The sequence below is a fragment of the Halichondria panicea genome, chromosome 11, assembly GCF_963675165.1.
Source record: "Halichondria panicea chromosome 11, odHalPani1.1, whole genome shotgun sequence".
Lineage (NCBI taxonomy): Eukaryota > Metazoa > Porifera > Demospongiae > Suberitida > Halichondriidae > Halichondria > Halichondria panicea.
In genome coordinates, this window is record NC_087387.1 from 3329660 (window position 1) to 3352131 (window position 22472).

The 22472-nt window shown below is 40.8% G+C and overlaps 1 protein-coding gene and 2 long non-coding RNA genes across 4 annotated transcripts; all 3 read right to left on the reverse strand.

Annotated features, from left to right (window-relative positions):
- Nucleotides 1-1468: 1468 nt before the first annotated feature.
- Nucleotides 1469-8679, reverse strand: LOC135344409 (uncharacterized). 2 transcript variants are annotated; one of them, XR_010397444.1, is made up of 3 exons: nucleotides 7666-8679; nucleotides 2255-7523; nucleotides 1469-2121 (listed from the first exon to the last, which is right to left on the reverse strand). It is a non-coding gene; the product is annotated as an uncharacterized LOC135344409 (long non-coding RNA). The 2 variants fall into 2 exon arrangements; XR_010397443.1 differs by having other exon boundaries at nucleotides 1505-1580; nucleotides 1649-7523.
- Nucleotides 8680-12646: 3967 nt separating this feature from the next.
- LOC135344319 (uncharacterized) lies at nucleotides 12647-14765 on the reverse strand. Its single transcript, XM_064541486.1, has 6 exons — nucleotides 14659-14765; nucleotides 14398-14605; nucleotides 14037-14115; nucleotides 13843-13982; nucleotides 13693-13780; nucleotides 12647-13645 (listed from the first exon to the last, which is right to left on the reverse strand). The coding sequence occupies exons 1-6, from the start codon at nucleotides 14763-14765 to the stop codon at nucleotides 13287-13289; spliced, it is 981 nt and encodes a 326-aa protein (XP_064397556.1). The 3' UTR covers nucleotides 12647-13286.
- A 91-nt stretch (nucleotides 14766-14856) lies between these two features.
- Nucleotides 14857-15586, reverse strand: LOC135344410 (uncharacterized). Its single transcript, XR_010397445.1, has 3 exons — nucleotides 15456-15586; nucleotides 15200-15400; nucleotides 14857-15138 (listed from the first exon to the last, which is right to left on the reverse strand). It is a non-coding gene; the product is annotated as an uncharacterized LOC135344410 (long non-coding RNA).
- Between the last annotated feature and the right edge of the window lie 6886 nt (nucleotides 15587-22472).

The following is a 22472-nucleotide window of genomic DNA, read 5'->3' on the forward strand; positions in this document are numbered from 1 at the left end:
AAGATGAAGTATGGAGATGATGGTTCAGTGGCACGCTACAAAGGAAGACTAGTGGCCAAAGGATATTCAAAAAAATATGGGGGTCGACTACGAAGAGACCTTTGCCCCACCTGTGGTGCGTTTTGCAGTACAAAATGATATGTTGATATGTTGGACATCAAATGGACGTTCATGAATGGTACTCTGGAAGAGATATATACAGGCTCACCTTGTATGCCGACTGAACCGTTCAGGCACCTCGATGCTGGAACATTATGTTCAAGGAGTTAAATTCTAACTCAGCAGATCCTTGTGTTTTCATCAAGAAAGAAAATGACAGAACGACCATTGTGGCAGACGACCTGATTATGCATACAAAGGATATGTTTGCCAACCAGTTTAAGATGAAAGCTACTGTCTCGGGATTAGTGTTGAACAGGATGAAAAAAATAAAATGGGATCCATCAAAAGCAATACATAACTGCAATACATAACTTCAATGCTGTCCCAGTGGCAACACCAATGGTCATACTTGTTAAAGACCTGACATCGCCTTTGCCGTGCCAACCACAGTGCAGTAATTGTGCTATGAGATGCTGACTGGGCAGGAGATAATGATGATAGAGTGGTCAGGTATTATTGATGGGAAATGGAGCAGTCAGTTGGAGTAGCAGAAAGCAATCTGGCACTTCTTCAGAAGCGGCACTCAGCCTTGCAACTCAAGAAGCGATATGGTTGAGAAGATTGATGTATGAATCTGGATACTAATCTGTTTGAAGACAACCAAGGAACACCAAGGAACAATTGCTATGCCGGTGTCTCATTCTCGCACCAAACATAAATTATTGATATCAAGTACCAACTGAAAATGTTAACCAAGTCATTTCCCGAGTACGTGTTCGAAAACAAATGGAACTTTCATTAAGGGAGTGTTGAACATATAATTTCAAGGTTGAACTATAACGACTTATTAGTTTTGCATCATTTAGTCTATATTTAGTAACTATTCTAAAACATTCTGACAGGTTCTTATTTAACCATGTGTATAATTGTTTTTGTCCATTAAACAAACAATTCTGACACCAGCGTGTTGCTTGCGATTGATTGCGAGCCAGATGCAAAGACAAAAGAGAAGAAAGTGAAGAAAACTGCAGTAAGCACTGGGGCAGACATGTGTAAATATATGGTTTACCTAATTTATTTGATCATCAGAGCTCCTGTTTTACATGTATTTAGCTAAGATTGGTAAGTAAGAAACTGGATATCTTGAGCTAGGAAGTAGTCATGGTTGCTTGAGAGTGAGCATTGAAATATGCAGTAGGCATAGCGCTAATTAGGCATAGCGCTAATTGATCATGAATAATTCATAAGATATTTATTTTCTTTATTTCATTGTTTTTGTAACTTGCAATGATTATCAATGAAAAGATAACATGAAACAATGCTAGCTATTATTGTAGTATTATTGTAGCTAAAAGTATCTATGTCTTGTAATCCAATGGAGGTCAGCTGCAAAAAACTGAGTATTTTGTCGTCAAATTGTGTTGGCTGCATAGCTTCTAGGTTGTCTTTCTGACCAGTATTCGATGCCTAAAGACTTACTGGAGGGCCAAAAATAGTCGCCATATTAGCCCACAAAAACAGCTAGAAATGGTTTGTTTCAACTTACTCTCTTGGGAAAAACTCTTCGAGTCACCCTGCCCCTTTATTCGTATAATAGAGAAACAGCAGACTATACGGTAAGGAGGGGTTTCTTGATGCTTAGAATTGACGACAAGTGACCATTGCCAGATGAGAGCATTGAACACTACGCAAATTTGAGGAACTGTATACCGTAACCTTAATGTAGTGTGAAAACAAGGGATCATCATCGTTGCCTAGCAACCAACCAACACCCCACAAATAACAATTGTTAACAAAAATTCACAATTATGTACAATTATGTACACAAACAATATTGTATGATGTTACTAAGTGACTGAACTTACTAAGTGACTGAACACATGATATAAGTGTTCAGAATATTCTCACGGTGACATGGCTCACTCAGGACTCAATCAGGATCTGCAGAGACTTGTCTATGAGTTTCTATCGGCAGACGCCCTTTTCCTGGGAAATAATTTCTTCGCCTACTTTCTTCACCTACACACAGGTTTACAACACACAGGTTTACAAGTTCAATGGTGGCTCATGTTGTCCACTGTTGTACTGACTAGCCTAAACAAACCTATAGTGAAGCTATCAAGACTACAAATGCTACTCTATAGTGACTTACCAGGTCCAGGAAGATGGTCCACCTCAAGTGCGCCTTCATCAGGATTCTCAGGCTCTTTCTTTTTAGCTTGACCTCTGAAAGGAAGCTTCCTACCTAGCTATGATCCCAGTCACTGTCCTCTCACATCGATATTCTCACTCTCTAGCTTCCCTAGAACCTCCCTGACATTGTACTACGAAGATCTTGTAGCAATTATCAAATGGTCACTTTTCTTTCGAAGATTCTGATCGAACTGTACCTCGAAGCAAAATATTAAAAATACCACGTGGAAGAGCAGCTCAATGCGCATGTGCTGGTACCTGCAGCGTGTGCATAGCTCCAGCACAGTGTGCACAATGATTTTTTGAAATTTATCAGTAGCCATGCCGACTATAGTCGGCTAAAGCGGGGAAAGGGTTAATTCTGCCAAGAAGAGTACACAGTGGTGACGTCAGATGGTCAAGGTAAAAAATTGTTGGTTGCTTTAGTAACAGAGTTCTGGTTACAGCGCCACTGGAAAACACTCCCTTTCCTTTACACTCCCTTTCCTTTGAACTGGTCAGCTGCCCAAGATTCTCACAAAAAGGGGAGAACACACAATACAATGAGTCGACTTTTACTTCGGGTGTATAATAAAATAAATTTGATAACAGTCTCTGTATCTAACTGTGGTTTCCCCTTTCTCCCCTTTCTCTTGTGTAGGGCTTAAATTGGATTAAGAGACGACTTAAAGAAATTGTGCACAGCTTGCTAATTATGGGTGTCACATGCCATGCATAGAATTTATTATATACAGCACCACTTGTAGTATACATACTTGTAGTATACACATCTACTACAACAAATCTACTACAACAACATAATAATTATACAGAGCGTCACACATTATGAAACACACATTATGAAACACATGGTGTTATACAGCCAGCAGATTCTCTCCAGTCTCCGTCACATTGAATAGACAACTCGAGGGATAAAAATATGTCCGGACACCTACAGGTTTTCCTCGTGTTTCGTACCAAGACACACTTGCAAATATCCAGATAAATCCAGATGAAAAGTTGCAGCACCTTCTGACTTTACAGGAGTTTGCTGGAATTGCTGGAATTGCGACACTTTCTCAGTTAGCCACTTTCTCAGTTAGCCACTTTCTCAGTTAGCCATAATTATATGCTTCATAACTATCCCAGAATGCTTGGGTGTAGAACTTACAACTTTCATCCCATTTAGGAGCACATACTTGTACTTGCGGAAGAGTAAATTCAACCGTACATTAGCTTGTTGCTGATCAGAAGAAAACTTGTGTCATCATCAGCAACGAGCCGGTAACTTTTTGCCGAAGATTGCACAGAGTTCTGTTTGATATTCACTAGGTGGCTTGTGAAATAATATTGTCCTGCAAAAAAGTGTGCTGTGCTCAAAATCCTGGCCTAAATAGATTTGTGAAAGCATCACTCTTCTACTATATATTATAATAGTTGATCAGGTGATCAGGTAAGTTCTGATCAGGTAAGTTCTGTCATGCAGTTCATAATTAATTTGGATATCTTATATATTGTAGACATTTCCAGAGTAGAAAGATCCTACAAAAAAAAGCATTTCACTTGATGGGCCCACAGAGCAAAGGGCCCAACTATACCCAGAGCAATCATACCCAGCAACACAGATCTATAATTATCTAATGCTTCCGTCTAACACGGACAGTCCATGAAATTGTGTTCACGTGATCTCGTTTCCAATCCCCACACCCCACACTGGCAAAAGCCAGTGGACTTTGGCAGTGGGTTGTGTAGGTCTAACCATGTATGAGGTCTAACCATGTATGTAACCATGCATACATGTACACCCGACGACTTATGTCCTATGGCTCGTTGTGACTAAGAATTATAACTGCACTGCACTGTGGTAGTAACTGTTTTATTTGACCTCGATGGGATGTGTTTTTCACATGTATTAGACCGACACGACACAGGTGCTAGTATTGTGGCATGGACAAGACAAGAACTTGCGTTATCCGAGAAATTTTCAGCCTCATGTCAAGCGAAAAATTTATCACAGAGGCGCTATCCAACTCAAGAGCATGTAGCGCATCAAGGAGTGAGAAAATGAAAGTTCCTTGAGACTAAAATAGCATGTCAGCACTACGCCATATATTGCCCTAGGGTTAGCATACCCAGATGGCCAGAAAACAGCCGGCAATGCCCCAACCAACCTCATCATCTAAATTTCCTAAAGAAAGATGCATTAACACAAGGTCCATTCTAGTCAATAATTTATGGATCTATAATTATAGATCGTGTAATTATTATTCATGAAACATCCTTGTCCATACTTCTTCACAACACAGTCTGAAGCAACAAAATTATATTAGTTGATTACATTTTGCTTGATTACATTTTGCAACTTATGCTTACCGCTTACCACTGATCTTAGTCACTCGGATCTGATCCAACACACTTTTGTGGCAGTTGGATTTCTTGCTCTCAAAAGCAAGAGAATTTTTCAGTTCCTCAGAGCACATCCATATATCCATAATTATATGCATACACATCTCTCGCTGGAATGGTTTCTTCTGTGAAATTAAATGGTCATGCATGTAGTGTGATCCAATGTGATCCGTTCCACCTCCACCTTGACTCCACTTCTTTTCTGATAACCCTCGAAACCGAAACCTAACTCGTCCTTTTTCAACATCGAAACAATGAGGTCTAGCTTTTCTTCAATCCGTATTGCTCGGTCCTATTTATTTTCCAGTAATACAATAATAATTATTGTCTCTACCTTGGTGTACATAACTCGTAGCTCATCTCCATCCTCCTGATCTCTCCACCCTCCTGATCCTACATAATTCATAAACTTGAAATCTGTATCTCATGTACAATGATGTATATGAATCTGCCAACAAAATTAATGTGGTATATACATGTCCTTACTTACGCTTAGATATTTGTTGTCAGTAGTGACTCAGTCTTGTCACTACTGTCACTACTGTCAAACAATGATAAAATAATTACTTAAAGCTTCCACCTTTGCTGTTTGAGCTTAATCTATCTCGTTTCGGCTATCTCTCGGCTCTTCTCGGAATCTATCGTCTCCATCTTAATTTGAGGTTTCTTCTGGCTTTTTTTTCACGTATTCTACATGATTATACCATAATCATTTTGAGAAAGTGAATAATTTTATACGCACTTCTTCATAGTTAGTTCCACGTTTTAGGGGAAGCATTAAAAGTAGACAACTTTCCTACTGCTGTGCACAATTGTTTCCCAGTTTGAGAACACTTCACTACCACTGGTTCTGCATGATAGACATTTTAGAATACTACACATTTTAGAATGCATGCTACAATTAAAGGAACAAATATGCTGCCTCCACAACGACGCTTTCACTAGTGCATATAATTATGAAACGCTTATGCATAATTATAAATACTGCATAATTATAAATACCGTATTATTCGAATTGTGCATGTAACCATAGATAGAAGAAGGAAAGGGATTGACATGATGCTCTATCAATTGTACGTGTGACGTCATAACATGATTTTAGAGGCTTGTTGAGCTACTGGAAAGCTGGTAAGCTGGTAACTCGCCCACAGTCTGAAGCGTTGATTGTTTTATGAGAAACTCCAGCTATGTATTGGGTAGTCAACACCCACAGGGCTATGCTGAGCCATAGCAGACTACCTACAGACTCCTAGCTACTGAGTTTCTTGGATTTCTGCTGTATTGTAAGTTTTGTTCCTATATCATCACCCCTGGTTTGTGTAATAGGCTGTATTTAGTATGAGGAGAAAGCCTATAGTGTATAGAATGGGAATAGCTACTTTGTAAAGTTTTCCTAGGTACATTAGCAAACATATTGTACAAATAGAAGTACAAATAGAACAAAATATGGCAGCATGTTTCCGTTCCTCTTACCTTATCCAGCGATGAGCAATAGCACTATAGTTTTACAGTAGCATGCGTTATTAACAGTAGAATGGGAATAGCATAGTTAGATAGCTATACACTTATTTATGAAGGCTCAATCACTTGTTTTACAATTGTGCAATTATTGTGTATTTTATATTATTCCCATATTAGTACTGTGTATAATACACAAGATACAAACTTATTATCAGCAGTTCAAACACAGGACATGGGGAACCTGAAGAGGGAATATGGAATGCTAGACAAAGATAGAAGTGGTCCTTTCAAGTAAACTTGTGATAAATCAAGCATTTCTGTAGTATTATAGCTATATCCAGATCAATCTTTACCAACATACATGTACTAAGTACATAGTATAAGAGTATAAGCATTGTTCAATGTCACACATAAATGATAAAATTGTTGCATAATTATAGTGTTGTCTTCTATCCATGGTGTGTTTACATGGTGTGTTTATCGTAGAAATCACAAAGCTCTAGAAGACTCCCAGAAGCTTTCAGAGAGTCTGGACCGTCTCTCTGGCAGTCAACTTCTTCTCTTCTTCACAAACTTGATACTATCCACATAATTGCCTCTTCTTGTGTTAATAATTATTATCCTCGTTTGTTCTTTTTTTCAAATGATAAATTCCATGTGGATGGTGTTAGGGGTTAAGTATGGCATTTCCTGTCACATGACGCAACTAGCCTATAGTACAAGATTCTATTGCGTTTCCAATCCCTTTCCCTATGATGTAACACATGCACACTTTCTAAAGTCTTCTCTAGCTGTAATTATAGCGCAGCATAATTATATATAATTACTAGGAACATGCACTATAATTATACTGAGCGGCGCATAATAATCATTACACATAAATTATATACAGCATCACGTACATGCATGTACAATGTACGTATACTGCACTGACAATTAACTTACTATTTGTCAAACTTCAAACTTTCTTCGACAGAAGATACATTTAGAGTGTAGTCATTGTATCTGCTTGGGATAACAGATCTTGATCTTGCTATCTTGGATGGCACTGCCACTTTCCTCAGAAGATACTTTCCCCGTTTTAATTAAAACATGAAAATACAGAATAAATATTCAAAATTCATACATTGAAATCACTTGTAACTATTTCCTACAGGTAGCGCAGGTTACCTAGCAACTGACCACCCCCACTAATTAGCAATTGTTTACAAACATTCACAACTATGTACACAAATAGTATTGTATGAGGGCACAGGGCACAGAGTGGCTAAAGACACTAAATAAGTGTTCTTAATGTTTTCACGGTGACATGGTTCAATCAGGATCTGCAGAAAGTTCTCTGCGAGGTCATATCAGCAGACGCCCTTTTCCCGGGAAATCACCTACACACAGGTTTACACACAGGTTTACAAGTTCAATGGTGGCTCATGATGTCCACTGCTGTACTAACTAGCCTAACTAGCCTAAACACAGTTATATATATACTGAAGCTATCAAGACTACAAATGCTACTCTAGACTTAACCAGATCCAAGAAGTTGTTCCATCGCAAGAGCTTCTTCTTCAGGCCTTCAGGCTCTATATTTTCTAGCTTGAGGTAGCTAGCTATGATCCCAGTCATTGTCCTCTCACTCAACAAGGCAGGCCATAAGCATCGATATTCTCACTGTCTAGCTATACTTTAGAACCTCACTAAGGTTGTACTACGAAGATCTTGAAACATTATCAAACGGTCACTTTTCTTTCTACATTACTGTACCAAGCGTACCTCGAGGCCTCGAGGCAGCATATTAAAGATACCACGTGAAAGAGCAGCTCAATGCGCTGGTACCTACAGTGTGTACACAGCTCCAACACTGAAAATGACCACTAGAGTGGCCGTCATATGACGGCTTTAACAGGGAAAGGGTTAAAGTCAATCAGTGTACACATTCTATTATGGACTTCCTGTTTACTTATCTTTATTCTTATTCTTCATTTATTGTTATGTAATCATTTATTGTTATGTAATGAATGTCACATGATCTTTTGTGTAGCTGTAGCATTTTCAGTCCTTGCTTTTTGTTCGATTCTGATTGATAAAACTTGAATTCTACTCTCTTAGTGTCAATCAGAACAGTCAATCAGCAGCAGGCAAACTATAGCTTTTGAACCACTACAAAATGTCTGCCAACTGATGTGTGAATTCTATCACCAAGGTGCACAAATTATATATACAGCCAGCATTAAGATGGCAGGAACAAGGAGGACCTATATCAAGATACAAGAAATATGTACAAGATGCTCTTGCTCCAGTACCTCGAATGACACGCTTAGTGCTTAGCCGGTAAATAATTACCATGCATGGCAAGAGTACTTTCGATTTCTACTTTCTTTCTAGCGCTAACCAATTACCCACAACTTCACTTCACTGATGGCCCCCTATCACAAACGGATGACGATCCCTCTCAGATGCATCAATGCCAAACGGATGACGATCCCCTCTCAGATGGATCAATGCCCACGGATGACGATCCCATGGAGGATTCTGGTTGATTCTGGTTAGTGCATGCACATCATACGTACCATCCCTAATAAACCACTGGGTGGGGGCGCTGGGCATAGTTACGTACTCAATTATGTCACATGCAGTGATACACTTGGCATGGACTACGGCGATGACACCTCCTCTGATGACATCTCAAGTACGGAAACTCCATCGTCGGAGAAGCTACCTGTGTGGTGCATACTGCATTTTGCCTCGAGTGCAATCGAGGACCTAGCGTGTTGTTTGCCCAGAACCAAATTCCGAAAATATTTTACTAGGTGTACTGTGAACGTTCCTGTCAAAACGAATCGTGCCAAAACTCTAAGGAGTACAGCTATATGGTATCAGCCTCTGAAAACTATTGTCACTGGTAAGTGTATCTATATATCATGGTTAACTATCTATTAATTTTATGTAGATCAATGGAGCCATTACCCACTTTCAAACTGTACCTGTACCGAGGAGCTGTGAGTGATGTGTGGAACGGACAAGTGCACTCTTCTCGTATCCAGAACTTTCAATGAACGTCCCTTTATTCAAGTACTCATCAACGAGCTTTTGGCCGGTTTACCTCGTAGTACACAATTTGCCCCCTTTTGCCCCCTGATATCAGAATGAACTCACTGCTATCTGGGGTGCGGAGAAGGCGCACTACTCAAAACGATCAAGTCACTGTGCAACGTTGGCGTGGAAGCCGAAAGTTCTAAGGGCTATTTGACATGCCTGCAAAAGCTGGACCAAATGGAGAATTTGCTCACTTGAAGCTCACTCTGAGTTGAGCTTCTCTTCTACTCACTTCCTCTTCTCTTGGACTTCTCTGTACATATTTTATCTGTACATATTTTATTGCAAGATTCGTTCACTAAACAGCAAATTGATGCGATGACTTTGTGAAGCTGCTTCCAGATTTATACGGTTTACGTAGTTGTACTGCAAATGCTCATGCTTTATCTCACGGGTCCACTCTGGACACATTCTGCCTTTGGTCATCTGAAGAATATGATACATGGGAAATGCTGTGTACTAGACCAACTTGCTCTCACCCTGCAACAGGAGTTAGCTAATGAAACCGATGCTGTGTGCTGTGAGGAGTGCAGGTTGACAAACATGACGGAATGGCAATGTACAGAATTGGCCTTAAGCTAATACGCTCAGGAGAATTGACTTTCAGTCGAGTTATACCATTCTAAGCGGAAGAGGAATTCGACAGTTTGCTGCACATTAACTAGACACGGTGTAATTGAAAAGTTCTTGCAATTGAATGAGCCGATGGCAATCGTCGCATTTTGAAGAGGAAGAGAGCAGGAAATCCATGTAGAGATAGTGTTGATATAATCTCAAATTTCATTTTTGCAGTGCGTACAGAATCAATGTCGTTATAGAACTGATCAAATTTACAAGATATTACTGGCAAAGCTGACAACTGCTCATAACATACAACCCAATACCGGCACTAAATTATTTTTATTTTTGTATAATGATTACTTTTACACATTGCACTTCCAAAAGAAATTTTAATGGTTAGTGTGTGTTGATAGTGTAACCAAAATACAAGGTGTTGTAGGCACATGCATCCTCACATGCATCATAATTGTTATTTGCTGAAGAGAACTGTTTGCTAAAGAGAACTGTGAAGGTAACCTGACAATTCATACCATCTATAATATATAGGACTATAGTAATAACTTTATTACAATTGGACAGATCGACTGGGCAAAATACAGACAGTCAAACCAGTCAGTCCGAATCAGAGCCGATTAATTTGTTATGTTTAAGATATTGTTTGTTATGCTTAAAATAATGTTTATGTTTTTACTTTGTTTATGTTTTTACTTGTACTCAAATTGTTACTAGGCATGCTAAAACAAGTGATAAAAAATTTTGGTAACAACGAATCTGTTCTTTACTTAGCATACACTGTAGCCAACAGCTACCGGCCTAGCTCAGCCGTCTCAGTAAAAATTCCAGGGGGGCTGGTGGTAGCTTTTTGTAACAAAAACAGTGCAACCTTGAGGCTTGGTGGCTGGCAGCAGCTTGAGTTATAGGACTACAACACTATCAAGACGTCACGGTTGCAAATATATTCACGTGAGCTGTCAGATGGCTATAGTGTGCAAGCTAGTGGGCACCAAAAAGAAGCTATATTTAGCTAGCTATACATGTGTGTCACATATCTCACCTATATGTTCATTTCAAATTTCTCCAATCCAGTTGCTACTCAATAGTTATGGCTTTATATAAGCGATATATAAGCGAATATAAGGAAGCCTAATATAAAAAGCAAGTATAAAAAGGACAATGTAAGTGTCCTAGCATGCATGCACATGTATTTTTTACCTATCAATGTGTCGCCCCACTCCCCCCCCCCCCGGGAGGGGTCGGGCTTATAGGGGGATTTGATCTTACCTCAGGTCAAATTCCCCCTGATGGGGGAAGGATTCTGTGTTCAAATCACAGAGGATTTTTGAGCCCCAAGCAGTTGCACACATCAAAACAGCAATCCCCCAGTATGGGGCCGGTCAAATTAGATCAAATTCCCCCGTATGGCAACACATTGATAGGTGCATAATAATAGGAAGGATTACAGTAATTTTGTAACCAAACACATCAAATACTGGATGTTAGGCATCAGAGCTTGTAGTGTACCTATAACTGTAGTGTACCTGATATTACCCAGTGACGGTCATCACTAAGCCGAAACCAGACAGAAAGAGGAAGCAACGTGATGTAGTTGAAGATCCAAAAAAGAAGAGCAAAGTGGACACAGACAGTGAAACTGAATACAAGGTATGTACGTGGCTTAGACTGCATTGTGGCTTAGACTGCATTTGTTTTTTGTAATTAATATGCATGGTATCATATGAGAGAAGAGGTCACGTGCGAGCAATATTGTCTGCTAACATGGATATTACTTTTCCAGTAAATTTTTTGCTCGCAAGCGCCCCTATTGTCAGTGTAGGCAAAGGTCAACTGCAAACAGTCACTATAGATCCTAGCATCCTACGTACTGTATACATTATTTATTTTGATCAAAAAAAGTATGCCGCTTAAAATTGTACAACCTATCAAAGAGTGTCGTCGCATAGGTATGGTACTTTTAATAAACCTTTTAACACAGCAATCAGATGACCAATGGCAGAGAGAAAAGGAAGACCAGTGGGAGGAAGAGAGAAGAGAGACCAAAGGAGTAAGAAGACCAGTGGGACCAAAGGAAGCAGAGAGAAGAGGAAGACCAGTGGCAGATAGAAGACCAGAGGTGGTTGAGCAGAAAAAAGAGCAGAAGAAAAATGAGAAACGCATGAGAGAAGACAGAGTATGAGAGAAGACAGAGTTACAGCTGGCAAAAACGAAGGTAAATATTATTTTGAGACAGTAAATTAACATACCCGTAGCACACATCCGTCGATCGTCAACAGAATGTGGAACAAGGAACATGTACCAGAGTACCTGCTTGGTACCTCAGTTTAAGTACTTCTCGTGGCTACCGGCTACCCCCCACATGCACCCATTCTTGAGCAAAACCTTGAGCAGTCTAAAATTGAAGTGTTGATTGTCTACAAAAATCGAGCACAAGCGAAAAAAGAGGAAGAGAAAGACCTTCAATACGTGGTAAAGTGGTAAATTAAGTAGGCGCATTTGTGATTTTTTATTCCTATTTATTATACAGTACGAAGGAGTCAACCTCATATCATCCTGTTAGACCATCTTTTCATAAAACCCAATCTACTAAGTCACCAAAACCTTCACTTGACAGAGAGAAAGTGGATAGATAGATAAGTCATGGGCTCTAGACTCAACCAAAAATGCCGAGATGCAAAAGTAGTAGTAGTTATTGATTGAAACTACATGGACGTAAATAATTTCGCCTCCATGCCTCCTCATTATAATTTACGTGTTTTCTGCTCCTTTAAGGGTGCTGGAACACCTACGCCCACGTACGCCCGCCCACACACACGTTGCACGTTGCTAGGGAAAGCTAACTATGAACTACCTGCAGGGGAGACATGGATCCTTCACAGAATTATGAAGCAACACTCTACTAGTGTGCATTCCAAAAATAGAGAGGAAAGGATGATGACAACAGATTTTACACTTGATTTTCATCATAATATAGCTAAAAGAAGTTCCGCTTAGGAAACCAGTAGAGCTATGGACTTGATTGTTTGTTTGCAGGTGCACTACACACAGCTCTTCAACATTACGGAGAGCTTTTGTTATAAAATCCCTTTGTTATCTATTTATGAGAATTTTTTGTCATGACCCACCCTCTAGAGAAAAATCTAGACTGTATATGGACAAAGTCAGCCCGTAACTTTGTTCACCTTACCTAATTATAGCAGCATGCTAAATATAGACCAAGTCCTGTATGTAGATAGTCAGATCGAACACTTTTTATATCTGGCTCTAGCGTACGCGTACGCTAGAATATAAATTAAGCGTAAGCCTGTAAGACCACGCCCCAATTTGCGTACGTAGGTGCAGACTTTTATCGTTGTGGTGGCTCTTAGAAGAGCCGGTTTGTTGGTAGCAGCCTGAAGAAGCAACGCTGGGGCTACAGACAGCGCAGACAATTTCTTGACTCACAGACTTCTGCCAGGGTTAGCTGCTGTTGTGATGAACTAAGGTAAGCTATGAACAAGCTTTGCTAGCTTGATACACAGGGCCTTGCTTTTAACTCCCTTCCCCTTCAGAGCTTCCATGAATGCCTCTGGAGTACTACTCTTTGGCCTCAGTGTCACCAAAGCGCTGTGTTCCAAGCCAAGTTGGATCAGCCTTTTTGCCTGGGCTGCAGTGATGCTTGGCTTCCCCAGAGACCTGATGAGGGCATCAGCTTGGTGGAACCTCTGCTTTTGTGAGGTCCACAGCTCCATCTGCTTCTTGGCAGACCGAACAGGGAGGTTGGGGGGGCAGCTGATCAGCGACTGATGTGTCATAACTGCCTCCATCGCCAGAACATCTGGAAATGCCCTATGAGCCCCTGTGAGTGTGATACATAAAATAAATAATATAACACAGTTTGCCAACCTTCCAGACAAGTTCCTAGCGTGTGTAGGTATAGGTCCCCCATCCCAAGTTTCTTGCCAGCGAGGTGACTGTCCCCATTTTTCTTCATCTAGACAATACATGTGCATGTACGGTGAATAATGTATAATTATTGTAAACACACACATGTACCTGTCGTAACAGAGGGAGCGTATCACTAAAGTGGATGTTTTTGGCTTCAAAAATACTAGTGGCTAGACTCTCCGGACGACGCTCTACCTCAGCCAAAAGAACGGGGAAGTCAAACGAGAACCCATTGTGAGCTACAAGAACTGAATGGAGATGGTAAGTTGATGAAATTGTTGTGTGTAAAAGCCCTGTCGTACCTGGGTAGTGAGGAATGCCTGTAACTTCACTGACATGTGCAGTGGTAGTGGCCAGCCAGTCAATGAAGCAGAGAGAGGCCTCTCACCCCGGAGCATGGTGGTGGTGATCCCCGTTATTCTGGTAAACTAAGTATAATAGAGAATCAGTATTGCTGTAACATGTGTATACAAAACTATATGTACCAGGTGCTGGGATCCGTCGAGATGTTGCCACGAGACTGGAGAAAGTAGGTGTTTCTAAAGAGACGGGAGACGATACCACTTTGGCTGCTACATCCGTGATGTGATCATTGTAGATACTGAAGCCAGTCGTCTCGCAGTCATAAAAAATCAGAAGTGGATTTGCATTGTCACTGCTAACCTCTTCGTCATTCTGTGACTGGTCATCAACTCCTGACTCAGCATCGACAATGTCAATATCAGCAGATGTAAGTGGTGGCTCCACTGTAGAGGACTCTCCCTGACCATCACCAATGTATTCCCCCACAGCACTCCCTAACCCCCGCAGAGTCTCCATGTAAGATTTCTCTTGCTCGTGGTGTGTTTTCCTTGCCTTCTTCTGGAGGTTCCTATTTAAAGAACTCCGTGTCTACATAGTGCCCATGTGCCTATGTATATGTACCTCTTGTGGATATGTTCTTTTGATGATCTTCTTATGCGATCAGAATCCCACTCCTGCTGCTCCCTCAATAGTGATGTCACAGCGTCTAGTGGTACATCGACCCCCATCTGAACAAGACAGAAAATCCTCCACACAGGTCCAAGGTTCGAGGAAAAAAAACAAGGTACTAATTATCGTATGCTCAATTATGACAATAGTACGTGTTCACAATAGTACGTGTTCACCAAGTATGTACCTTGTGACAAATAGCCATATTTGTTTTGCAGGTGTAATGTACATGGCCTAAATCTGTTCGTTTTTCCCTGTAGATCAGAGCTAACCGTGGAAGCCTTCAACAGTATTTGTTGTCAGCCTCCCATGGTCAGACACATAGTCCTGGGGGTGTGCACCCATCTCCTCAACCAGTCCCTTAAAGCCTTCGACTTGAGCCAGGCAGGTGAATTTGTGCTTTCCTCTGTATGGGCTGCCATCCTCCGTCAGCTATAAAATATAAAAAAAGGTGCTTATTAATCAGAAACATAATTTTATTGACTTTACGTACCTTATCATGACAGCACCAGGGAGATGAATGCTCATCTAGGCAATAGTGCTGATAAAAATTGAGAATTGCCTCAGAGAAGGATGTAAACGCATTTTCCTTCCCCATGATCTGGTCTGAGGCGATCAGGTTGCTTAGGGCGGCCTTACAACCCCCCATAAAGGCATCTGTCATGCGTTTGCATTTGAAGCTGGCTGCCCGGCACTGCAAATAGTAAGAGTAAGTTTTAAAAGATCAAGTATGACAATAATTAACTAACCTCACACTTTCTTTGCTTTATTTTTTGCAGATTCTTGTGCAGTGTTTTCGCACAATGGTTGGAGCAATAGGTGATGGTACCTTCGGGAAAATGCCGACAGAAAATACTGTTCATAGAAGAGTCCTTGTCAGTAATTAACCAGCAGCCTTCACCTTGCCTAAAATCTCGTTGAACATATCCCCCTCGGTACTGCCGGATGTGCCCTCTCAATTGTGACCTGGACCTTTCTTCGTTCTGTGAGAAAACCATGCAATGGCACCGCTCTCGTAATCGTGCAAAGAAGCTGAGGAATTGTTGGAATAGTGGCCCCGGGTCAGGTAGAATCCATCATAGGAACCAACCCATTTTTTATCATCACCCCTGTTCACAATATTTTTTCGTACCTGACCACAGGACCATTCCGCTAACTTTGTGACGTGGATCTCTAGCTTCTGAATGATGCGATGCCATTGTGTGCTGGAACATGGTGGAAGACCCAACCAGCCACTCAATCGAACGTAATCAACATGCAGGTGGCCATTGAGGAGAAAGGACAACACTGGGTAATATTGTTGCCACGAACAGCTTGAATCGTGGATTGTACATCGTCCAAAGCACTGAAGAGAAACGCCTCCACTCGACACAAATGAAGACAGTGTTTCGACATCAAGAGACAATCCAACCTGCTGTGCGACTTCAGAAAGTCTCTGCACGATTCCTAACCTTACATCTGTCGATACTAGTTCAGGAACTTGGACACTCATGCTGATTGTACTGGGACTGGGGTCTGTCTGCACACTTGCGTTTCTCTCATCTACTGAAGTCTGCACTCCTACATGTAGATCCGGTCCTATGCTGGACAAATCTACATCTGGCTCTGTATTTAATATAGTGTGGATTTTGTTATTGTTATTTTGTTATTAATTTTTTTACTCTGTGTAACTTACCTAATCTTATTTTCTTGGCTTCAGTTGCAGCTTGAAGTTGGTTTAGTTGGTTTAGTCTTTTCCTGGAAGGCATTCTCACAAAACCAAAGTCTAGCCAATGTTTTTACTTTGCGTGCATGTGGTTACTACTGCAGCTGTTCATCTACCGTTAGCGCACGCATTGAAATTAAATACTGCGAGTGCAAGTCAAGTCTCAGATTGCACACGTGATCTAAACGTTGCATTTTTGTGGTTAAATTAGGTCAATTTGTTACTATGTGCGGGCACCCTTAAGATCTTAAGAGATCATAAACAATCTATTATGTTCCAAAAACTCATCGATGTGCTAAGATCTCCATAATATTCGTAATCAGTCAAAAATATGGGGTCTCCTTTTTCTTTGTCCTGTGACAATCTCATCGTCTGTGACATATTTCGAATAAACTAATATATTTATGGTCTATTTTATTTTGTTTACCTTGTTCCCTCCCTTTGTGTCCCACCTGCAAATGAACAGTGCATGTAAATGAACAGTGCATGTGCATGAATATCAGCAAGCCACGGTATTACAGCAAGCTAGTACATTAGTTGCCCAGTGAGTAGGCAGATCAAAGCTGCTTAGTATAATTATGGCATGTTGCATCACTACCAGTACCGTACGGGTAGAAAATTTCGTGAGGTTTTAATTTCGCGTTTTTCGTGGGTACTGTCAGAACACGAAAATTAAACCCATGGAAGGTTTCGTATGCGCATGCGCACACGCACAGAAGCCGCGGCTTAATTAAATCAGCGTACATGTATCATACGTATGTGAAGAACATGTCTCTGTTCAATCCTTTTGGTCTACTGTAAGCAAGCAAGTGAAAGCAGCACAAGAGAATAAAAAACGTGGACCATACACAAGAAATTCTGAGGAAGACAAATTATTAGTGATTGGCATTAGTGATTGGCATGAAAATGGGATTGCTCCAGCTGTCACTGATCAAACAAGCTCGACCAGAAAAAATGGTTGTCAAGTCATTAGCAACTAAGAAACGTGGTATTCTGGGCAGTACTCAGCTGCAAGACATTATTGTAAGTCTACGTAGACGTGGTACACCAATTGGAATTGGAATTGGAATTGGAAGAGGACTGCTCTTAAAACACAACAGATCATCGATGAATGAATTTGGTGGTGATATTATACTTGGCAAAGAGTGGGCAAAAAGTATTCTTCGAAGAATGGGTTTCAGTAAGAGGCGTGCAAATTCAAAATCGAAAGTGCTAGAGTAAGGCATCTATATTCAGACACAATGCATGTTCAGACACTCATTCTAAGGAAACAAGCAGTGATAAAAAATTTTCTTTTGCACTATCCGATCAAGCATGTGTTACTATGAATGTATGCAAAAAAGAATCAACTACTAAGTCTTCAAGTGCTGAAAATGTGCTAGTGTCTGTCTGATAAACAGACAAAAAAATCTATCATCAGACACAACCTATCGTTTCTTCTGTAGGGGGATATGCACATAGTAATTATGTAAGGACAAAAGGACAATAACTAAACAATAAAACCCCCAAAGTTGGACGCTTGTCTGAGTCACTCGCGTATCAATAATCAGACAGAAAATGAGGTCAAAGGTCAAATGTTTTAGTGGGCGTGTACGTGAATGCCAGTGACCTTTGACCCCATTTGCCTGACCATTGATACGTGAGTGACTCAGCAGAAATAATTGCTGCATGGACATACAAGCGTTTTGCAAGCGTTTTGCAACTCCAACTTTGGGGGTTTTATTGTTTAGTTATTGTCCTTACATCATTACTATGTGACTCTCAGCATATCCCCGAAACGGTAGGTTGTGTCTGATGATTGATTTTTTTTGTCTGTTCTTACCGTTTATTAGACACTAGCACATTTTCAGCTCTTGAAGACTTAGTAGTTGATATTTATCAATTCTTTTTTGCATACCTTTTTTGCATACATTCATAGTTCAAGAAAATTCAAAGAAAATTTTTTATCACTGCATATGCGCATGCATTGTGTCTGAATATAGATGCCTTACTTGTTCGTCATCTTCATGGACCATGGAAACGAAAAGAGTCGAAATTGTTGCTATCGATGATAAAAGGCAAATCACCGCTGTGTTTGGATGCTCTTTATCTGGAAGGTTTCTACCACTACAGCTGATATACCAAGGCACCACAACCCGGTGTCGATTTCTTTTCCTGAAAATTTGCACATAACTTGCACAGCCAATCACTTGATTGATTATATTGATTGATTATATAACAAAACGTTCTAAATTGAACCTTGCGTCTGACCTGGTATTGTTTAATGTATTCAAGGGGCATTTGGTTGACAATGTTCGTAGATTGTTAGAACATACATTCCAGCTAACTGTACTGACAGGCACTTGATTTAAGCGTTACTAAGCCTGGAAGAAATTTCAGGAGTGGTATGGTGATATGGTGATATCGCAACTAGAGAGTGGAACTGAGGAACCTGTTTAATTGTGATGAAACCCTTGACAGCACAGTGGGCAATGAAATCATCATCAATGGATTTAGAAATTCTGGAATTGTAAATTCCTTTAAAATAGTTTTAGGATGTTTTTATGTTTATTATCATGTTCTGCGATGGAATGTATCAACAATTTTACAGCATAGATTTTACAGCATAGGAAATAAATTGATAACATTTTGGAATACAAGATGAGTTCGTAAACTACTTTGATCAAATGAAACACAGGTGGGACTAGTACCTTTAGCAAGATGCGTAGCAAAAGCTATGGCAAAAAGACCACAGTCCTTGACTCCTTTCTGTTTGCTGAAAATGTTGCTCAGAATATCTTCCCTGCAAACGCTGCACAAATTTTACACCCAAAACAAGAAAGATAAAATGAAATTCTTCTTACAAAAGGGTGTGTGGCTGCACTTGTATGCATTCCGGATTTTCAATTAAAGTTAATTACACTGTAACACCACCCTCAAAGGTCACATGACCTAGTTCAGCATGTAGCTTCTTTATGAGACTACATTCCTACAAAATTTTATTGATTCATATGAAACTGTCTCATCACTTGCATATTGTGTTATTGGGCATGCCTTAACCACACTGAGCGCCGTACACCATTGGTGACCCACAGGTATGCCACGTATACTACGGTACTCTGGGAGAGGGGGCCGTACACCATTAGGTGACCCACGGGTATGCCACGTATACTACGGTGCTATAGGTACTCTGGGAGAGGGCGCCGTACACCATTGGGGGTATGCCACGTATACTACGGTGCTATAGGTACTCTGGGAGAGGGGCTATGTGCACCATTAGTCACCCAATGGTGTAGGGAGCGCGCATAGCCCCTCACCTATAGCACCGTAGTATACGTGGCATATCCGTGGGTGACCCAATGGCACATAGCCCCTCTCCCAGAGTACCTATAACACCGTAGTATACGTGGCATACTGGTGTACGGCCGTAGTATACGTGGCATACCCGTGGGTCACCCAACAGAGGAGACATCGCCATTGCTGTCCCACTGGACCAAAAATGACATTTCATGGCCCCTCTCCCAGAGTACCTATAGCACCAGAGTACCTATAGCACCGTAGTATACCGTGGGTCACCCAATGGTGTACGGCACAGAGTACCTATAGCATCGTAGTATACGTGGCATACCCGTGGGTCACCCAATGGTATACGGCGCACATAGCCCCTCTCCCAGAGTACCGTAGTATACGTGGCATACCCGTGGGTCACCCAATGGTGTACGGCGCACATAGCCCCTCTCCCAGAGCACCGTAGTAGCATATGTGGCATACCCGTGGGTAACCCAATGGTGTATGGCGCGCACAGTACCTATAGCACCGTAGTATACGTGGCATACCCATGGGTCACCCAATGGTGTACGGTGCACATAGCCCCTCTTCCAGAGTACCTATAGCACCGTAGTATATATACAGTTTGTGATAACAAATGATAACACATTTGTATCACGTGTGAGTATATTAATGAGGTGGGTGGAGATATTATTAATAGTACATGCATACGATTACGTGAATAAGGTGTCTGTGGGGGTAATAAATCAGTGCCTATTCATAATTATGTTGACATAATTATCTGGACATCCACGAAAATACTTGGACCTACAATGAAGTGTTCACACTGATTTAATTTACATACAAAGTTGCATACACGTATCGTAGAGTACCAAAATCATAAGGATTACAGTTTTCATGGCACCACTTGTCCATGTGCCCATGTGCCCTCGAATAGGAAGAACGTGAAATATCACACTGTTTAAATCAATATCTTTACTCAAATATCATTTGTTATTAGCCTCATCCCCAGGCTTTTCTCTTTCTTGTTTTTGTCTGGTTCTTGTCTGTTCTCAATAATTATAAATAAGCTAGGATGATGGGAGGCACTAAAGAAGGACGTGAAAGAAAAAGTAAATCCTGGTATGCGAAGTCGCGTGATCCACATACATTTTTATGAACGTGGGCGATAATTATGTAGCCCACAATCGAGACGTAGAGTCGCATTAATTAAGACACTAGAAAATCTACCAGGCCAGCAGCAGACCCAAGCCCAGTGCAGAACCAGCATGCCCAGCTCTGATAGCAAGTAGCTTAGTAGCTAAGTAGAATCTAGCTACGTAGATCTAGTACTACATACTAGTATTGGCATAACTAGGTATGGCTAGCAAGCTTGTGTAACACATTAAACTGTTTGCCAATTCCAAGTTTATGGTCCACACAGTTTATTTGTCATATAGTATAGTGTGGGGGGCAGTCCAATATCTCAACCTCTATCTCAACCTCTACTCAATTTCACCCTTCTCTACCGTCACGCGACTTTGCATACCTTTTTCTTAACTTTCCCTCTATTCTAATACCGTATCTTATCTTATGTATCTTATCTTATTGAACAATTGTGCCTTATTGAACAATTGTGACCAAAGAATAGAAAAAAGGAGATCCTGGGAACGTATTATTCCATGAGGCCATAATTATCATTATTCTTTCAAATCAATTCAAATCATCTTAATTATTAATTTTACGAATCAAATTCATTTTTCGCTTTTATTAGATCCCACTTATACTTGTGTGTATTTAGCAGGGAATTATGAGCCATAATCTCATAGTTTCCCATAAGCTTGAGGGTATAAACTATGTACAAGTTTATTTTTTTTTACGGTACAGAAATGATGGTACAGAAATGATGAATGAAGTTGTATGATGATAATTTATTAGCCATAGCTGTTCAGTTTTTTCACTACCAGTTTCTATATACATGTAGCGTTCAGTTTTTTCACTAAACCAGTTGCACTTGTTGATGGTAGGGTAGGGTTCACAAGTAAGTTTTCTTATCTCTACGAGGAACACTGAAAGCCAATGATTTTATGTCCATTGTCACAAGCAGGTCTTCTAGGCATTTGTCTCCTGTTTCTATCCTGCAGTCATTTGTTTACTGCATACCCATTCAGTAGACTCTTGTTTCTTTTTGGGAAAGTGTAGCAAGGTGTTCCTTGCTAGCTAACTAGCCGTGCAGAACTTCATAGTTATCCTCTAGCTACAGCGCATTCAGGGCCAATGCGAGGGTTTTTTAGTAGAGAAGCAGAAATCATCCTTTTAGAACAGGACATTTTAAAAATAAAGCTGTTGCTAGGGCTTACTGCTTTTAGAGATACGCTTGAGGCATGAAAAGTGGGATCTAACATTCGATATCTATGGTTATAGTGTCCCTAAAATATGGCAAGCCATCGGTATTTGGGACAATTTGGGACACTCATGTACTAACTATAACTTAAAAACAATAGTGCTGTAGGTACTCGGTGTAGGTGCCCTGGGTAACTGCTATGGTGCTACAGGTACTCTGGGAGAGGGTGTATGCGCCGTACACCATTGGGTGACCCATGGGTATGCCACGTATACTACGGTGCTATAGGTACAGGGGCTATGCGCGCCGTACACCTTTGGGTGACCCATGGGTATGCTATGGTGCTATAGGTACTCTGGGAGAGGGTGTATGCGCCGGCGCATACACCATTGGGTGACCCACGGGTATGCCAGGTATACTATGGTGCTCTGGGAGAGGGTTCGTACACCATTGGGTGACCCAGACCCACGT

What these genes read in the sequence shown, in the direction of transcription:
- LOC135344319 (XM_064541486.1), bottom strand. Translation starts at nt 14,765, where the DNA reads ATGGGGGTCGATGTACCACTAGACGCTGTGACATCACTATTGAGGGAG. An exon ending in AGGCATTCCTCACTACCCAG is followed by an intron (nt 13,983 to 14,036) that starts GTACGACAGGGC and finishes ATCTCCATTCAG; the next exon opens with TTCTTGTAGCTCACAATGGG. An exon ending in CGCTCCCTCTGTTACGACAG is followed by an intron (nt 13,781 to 13,842) that starts GTACATGTGTGT and finishes TGTATTGTCTAG; the next exon opens with ATGAAGAAAAATGGGGACAG.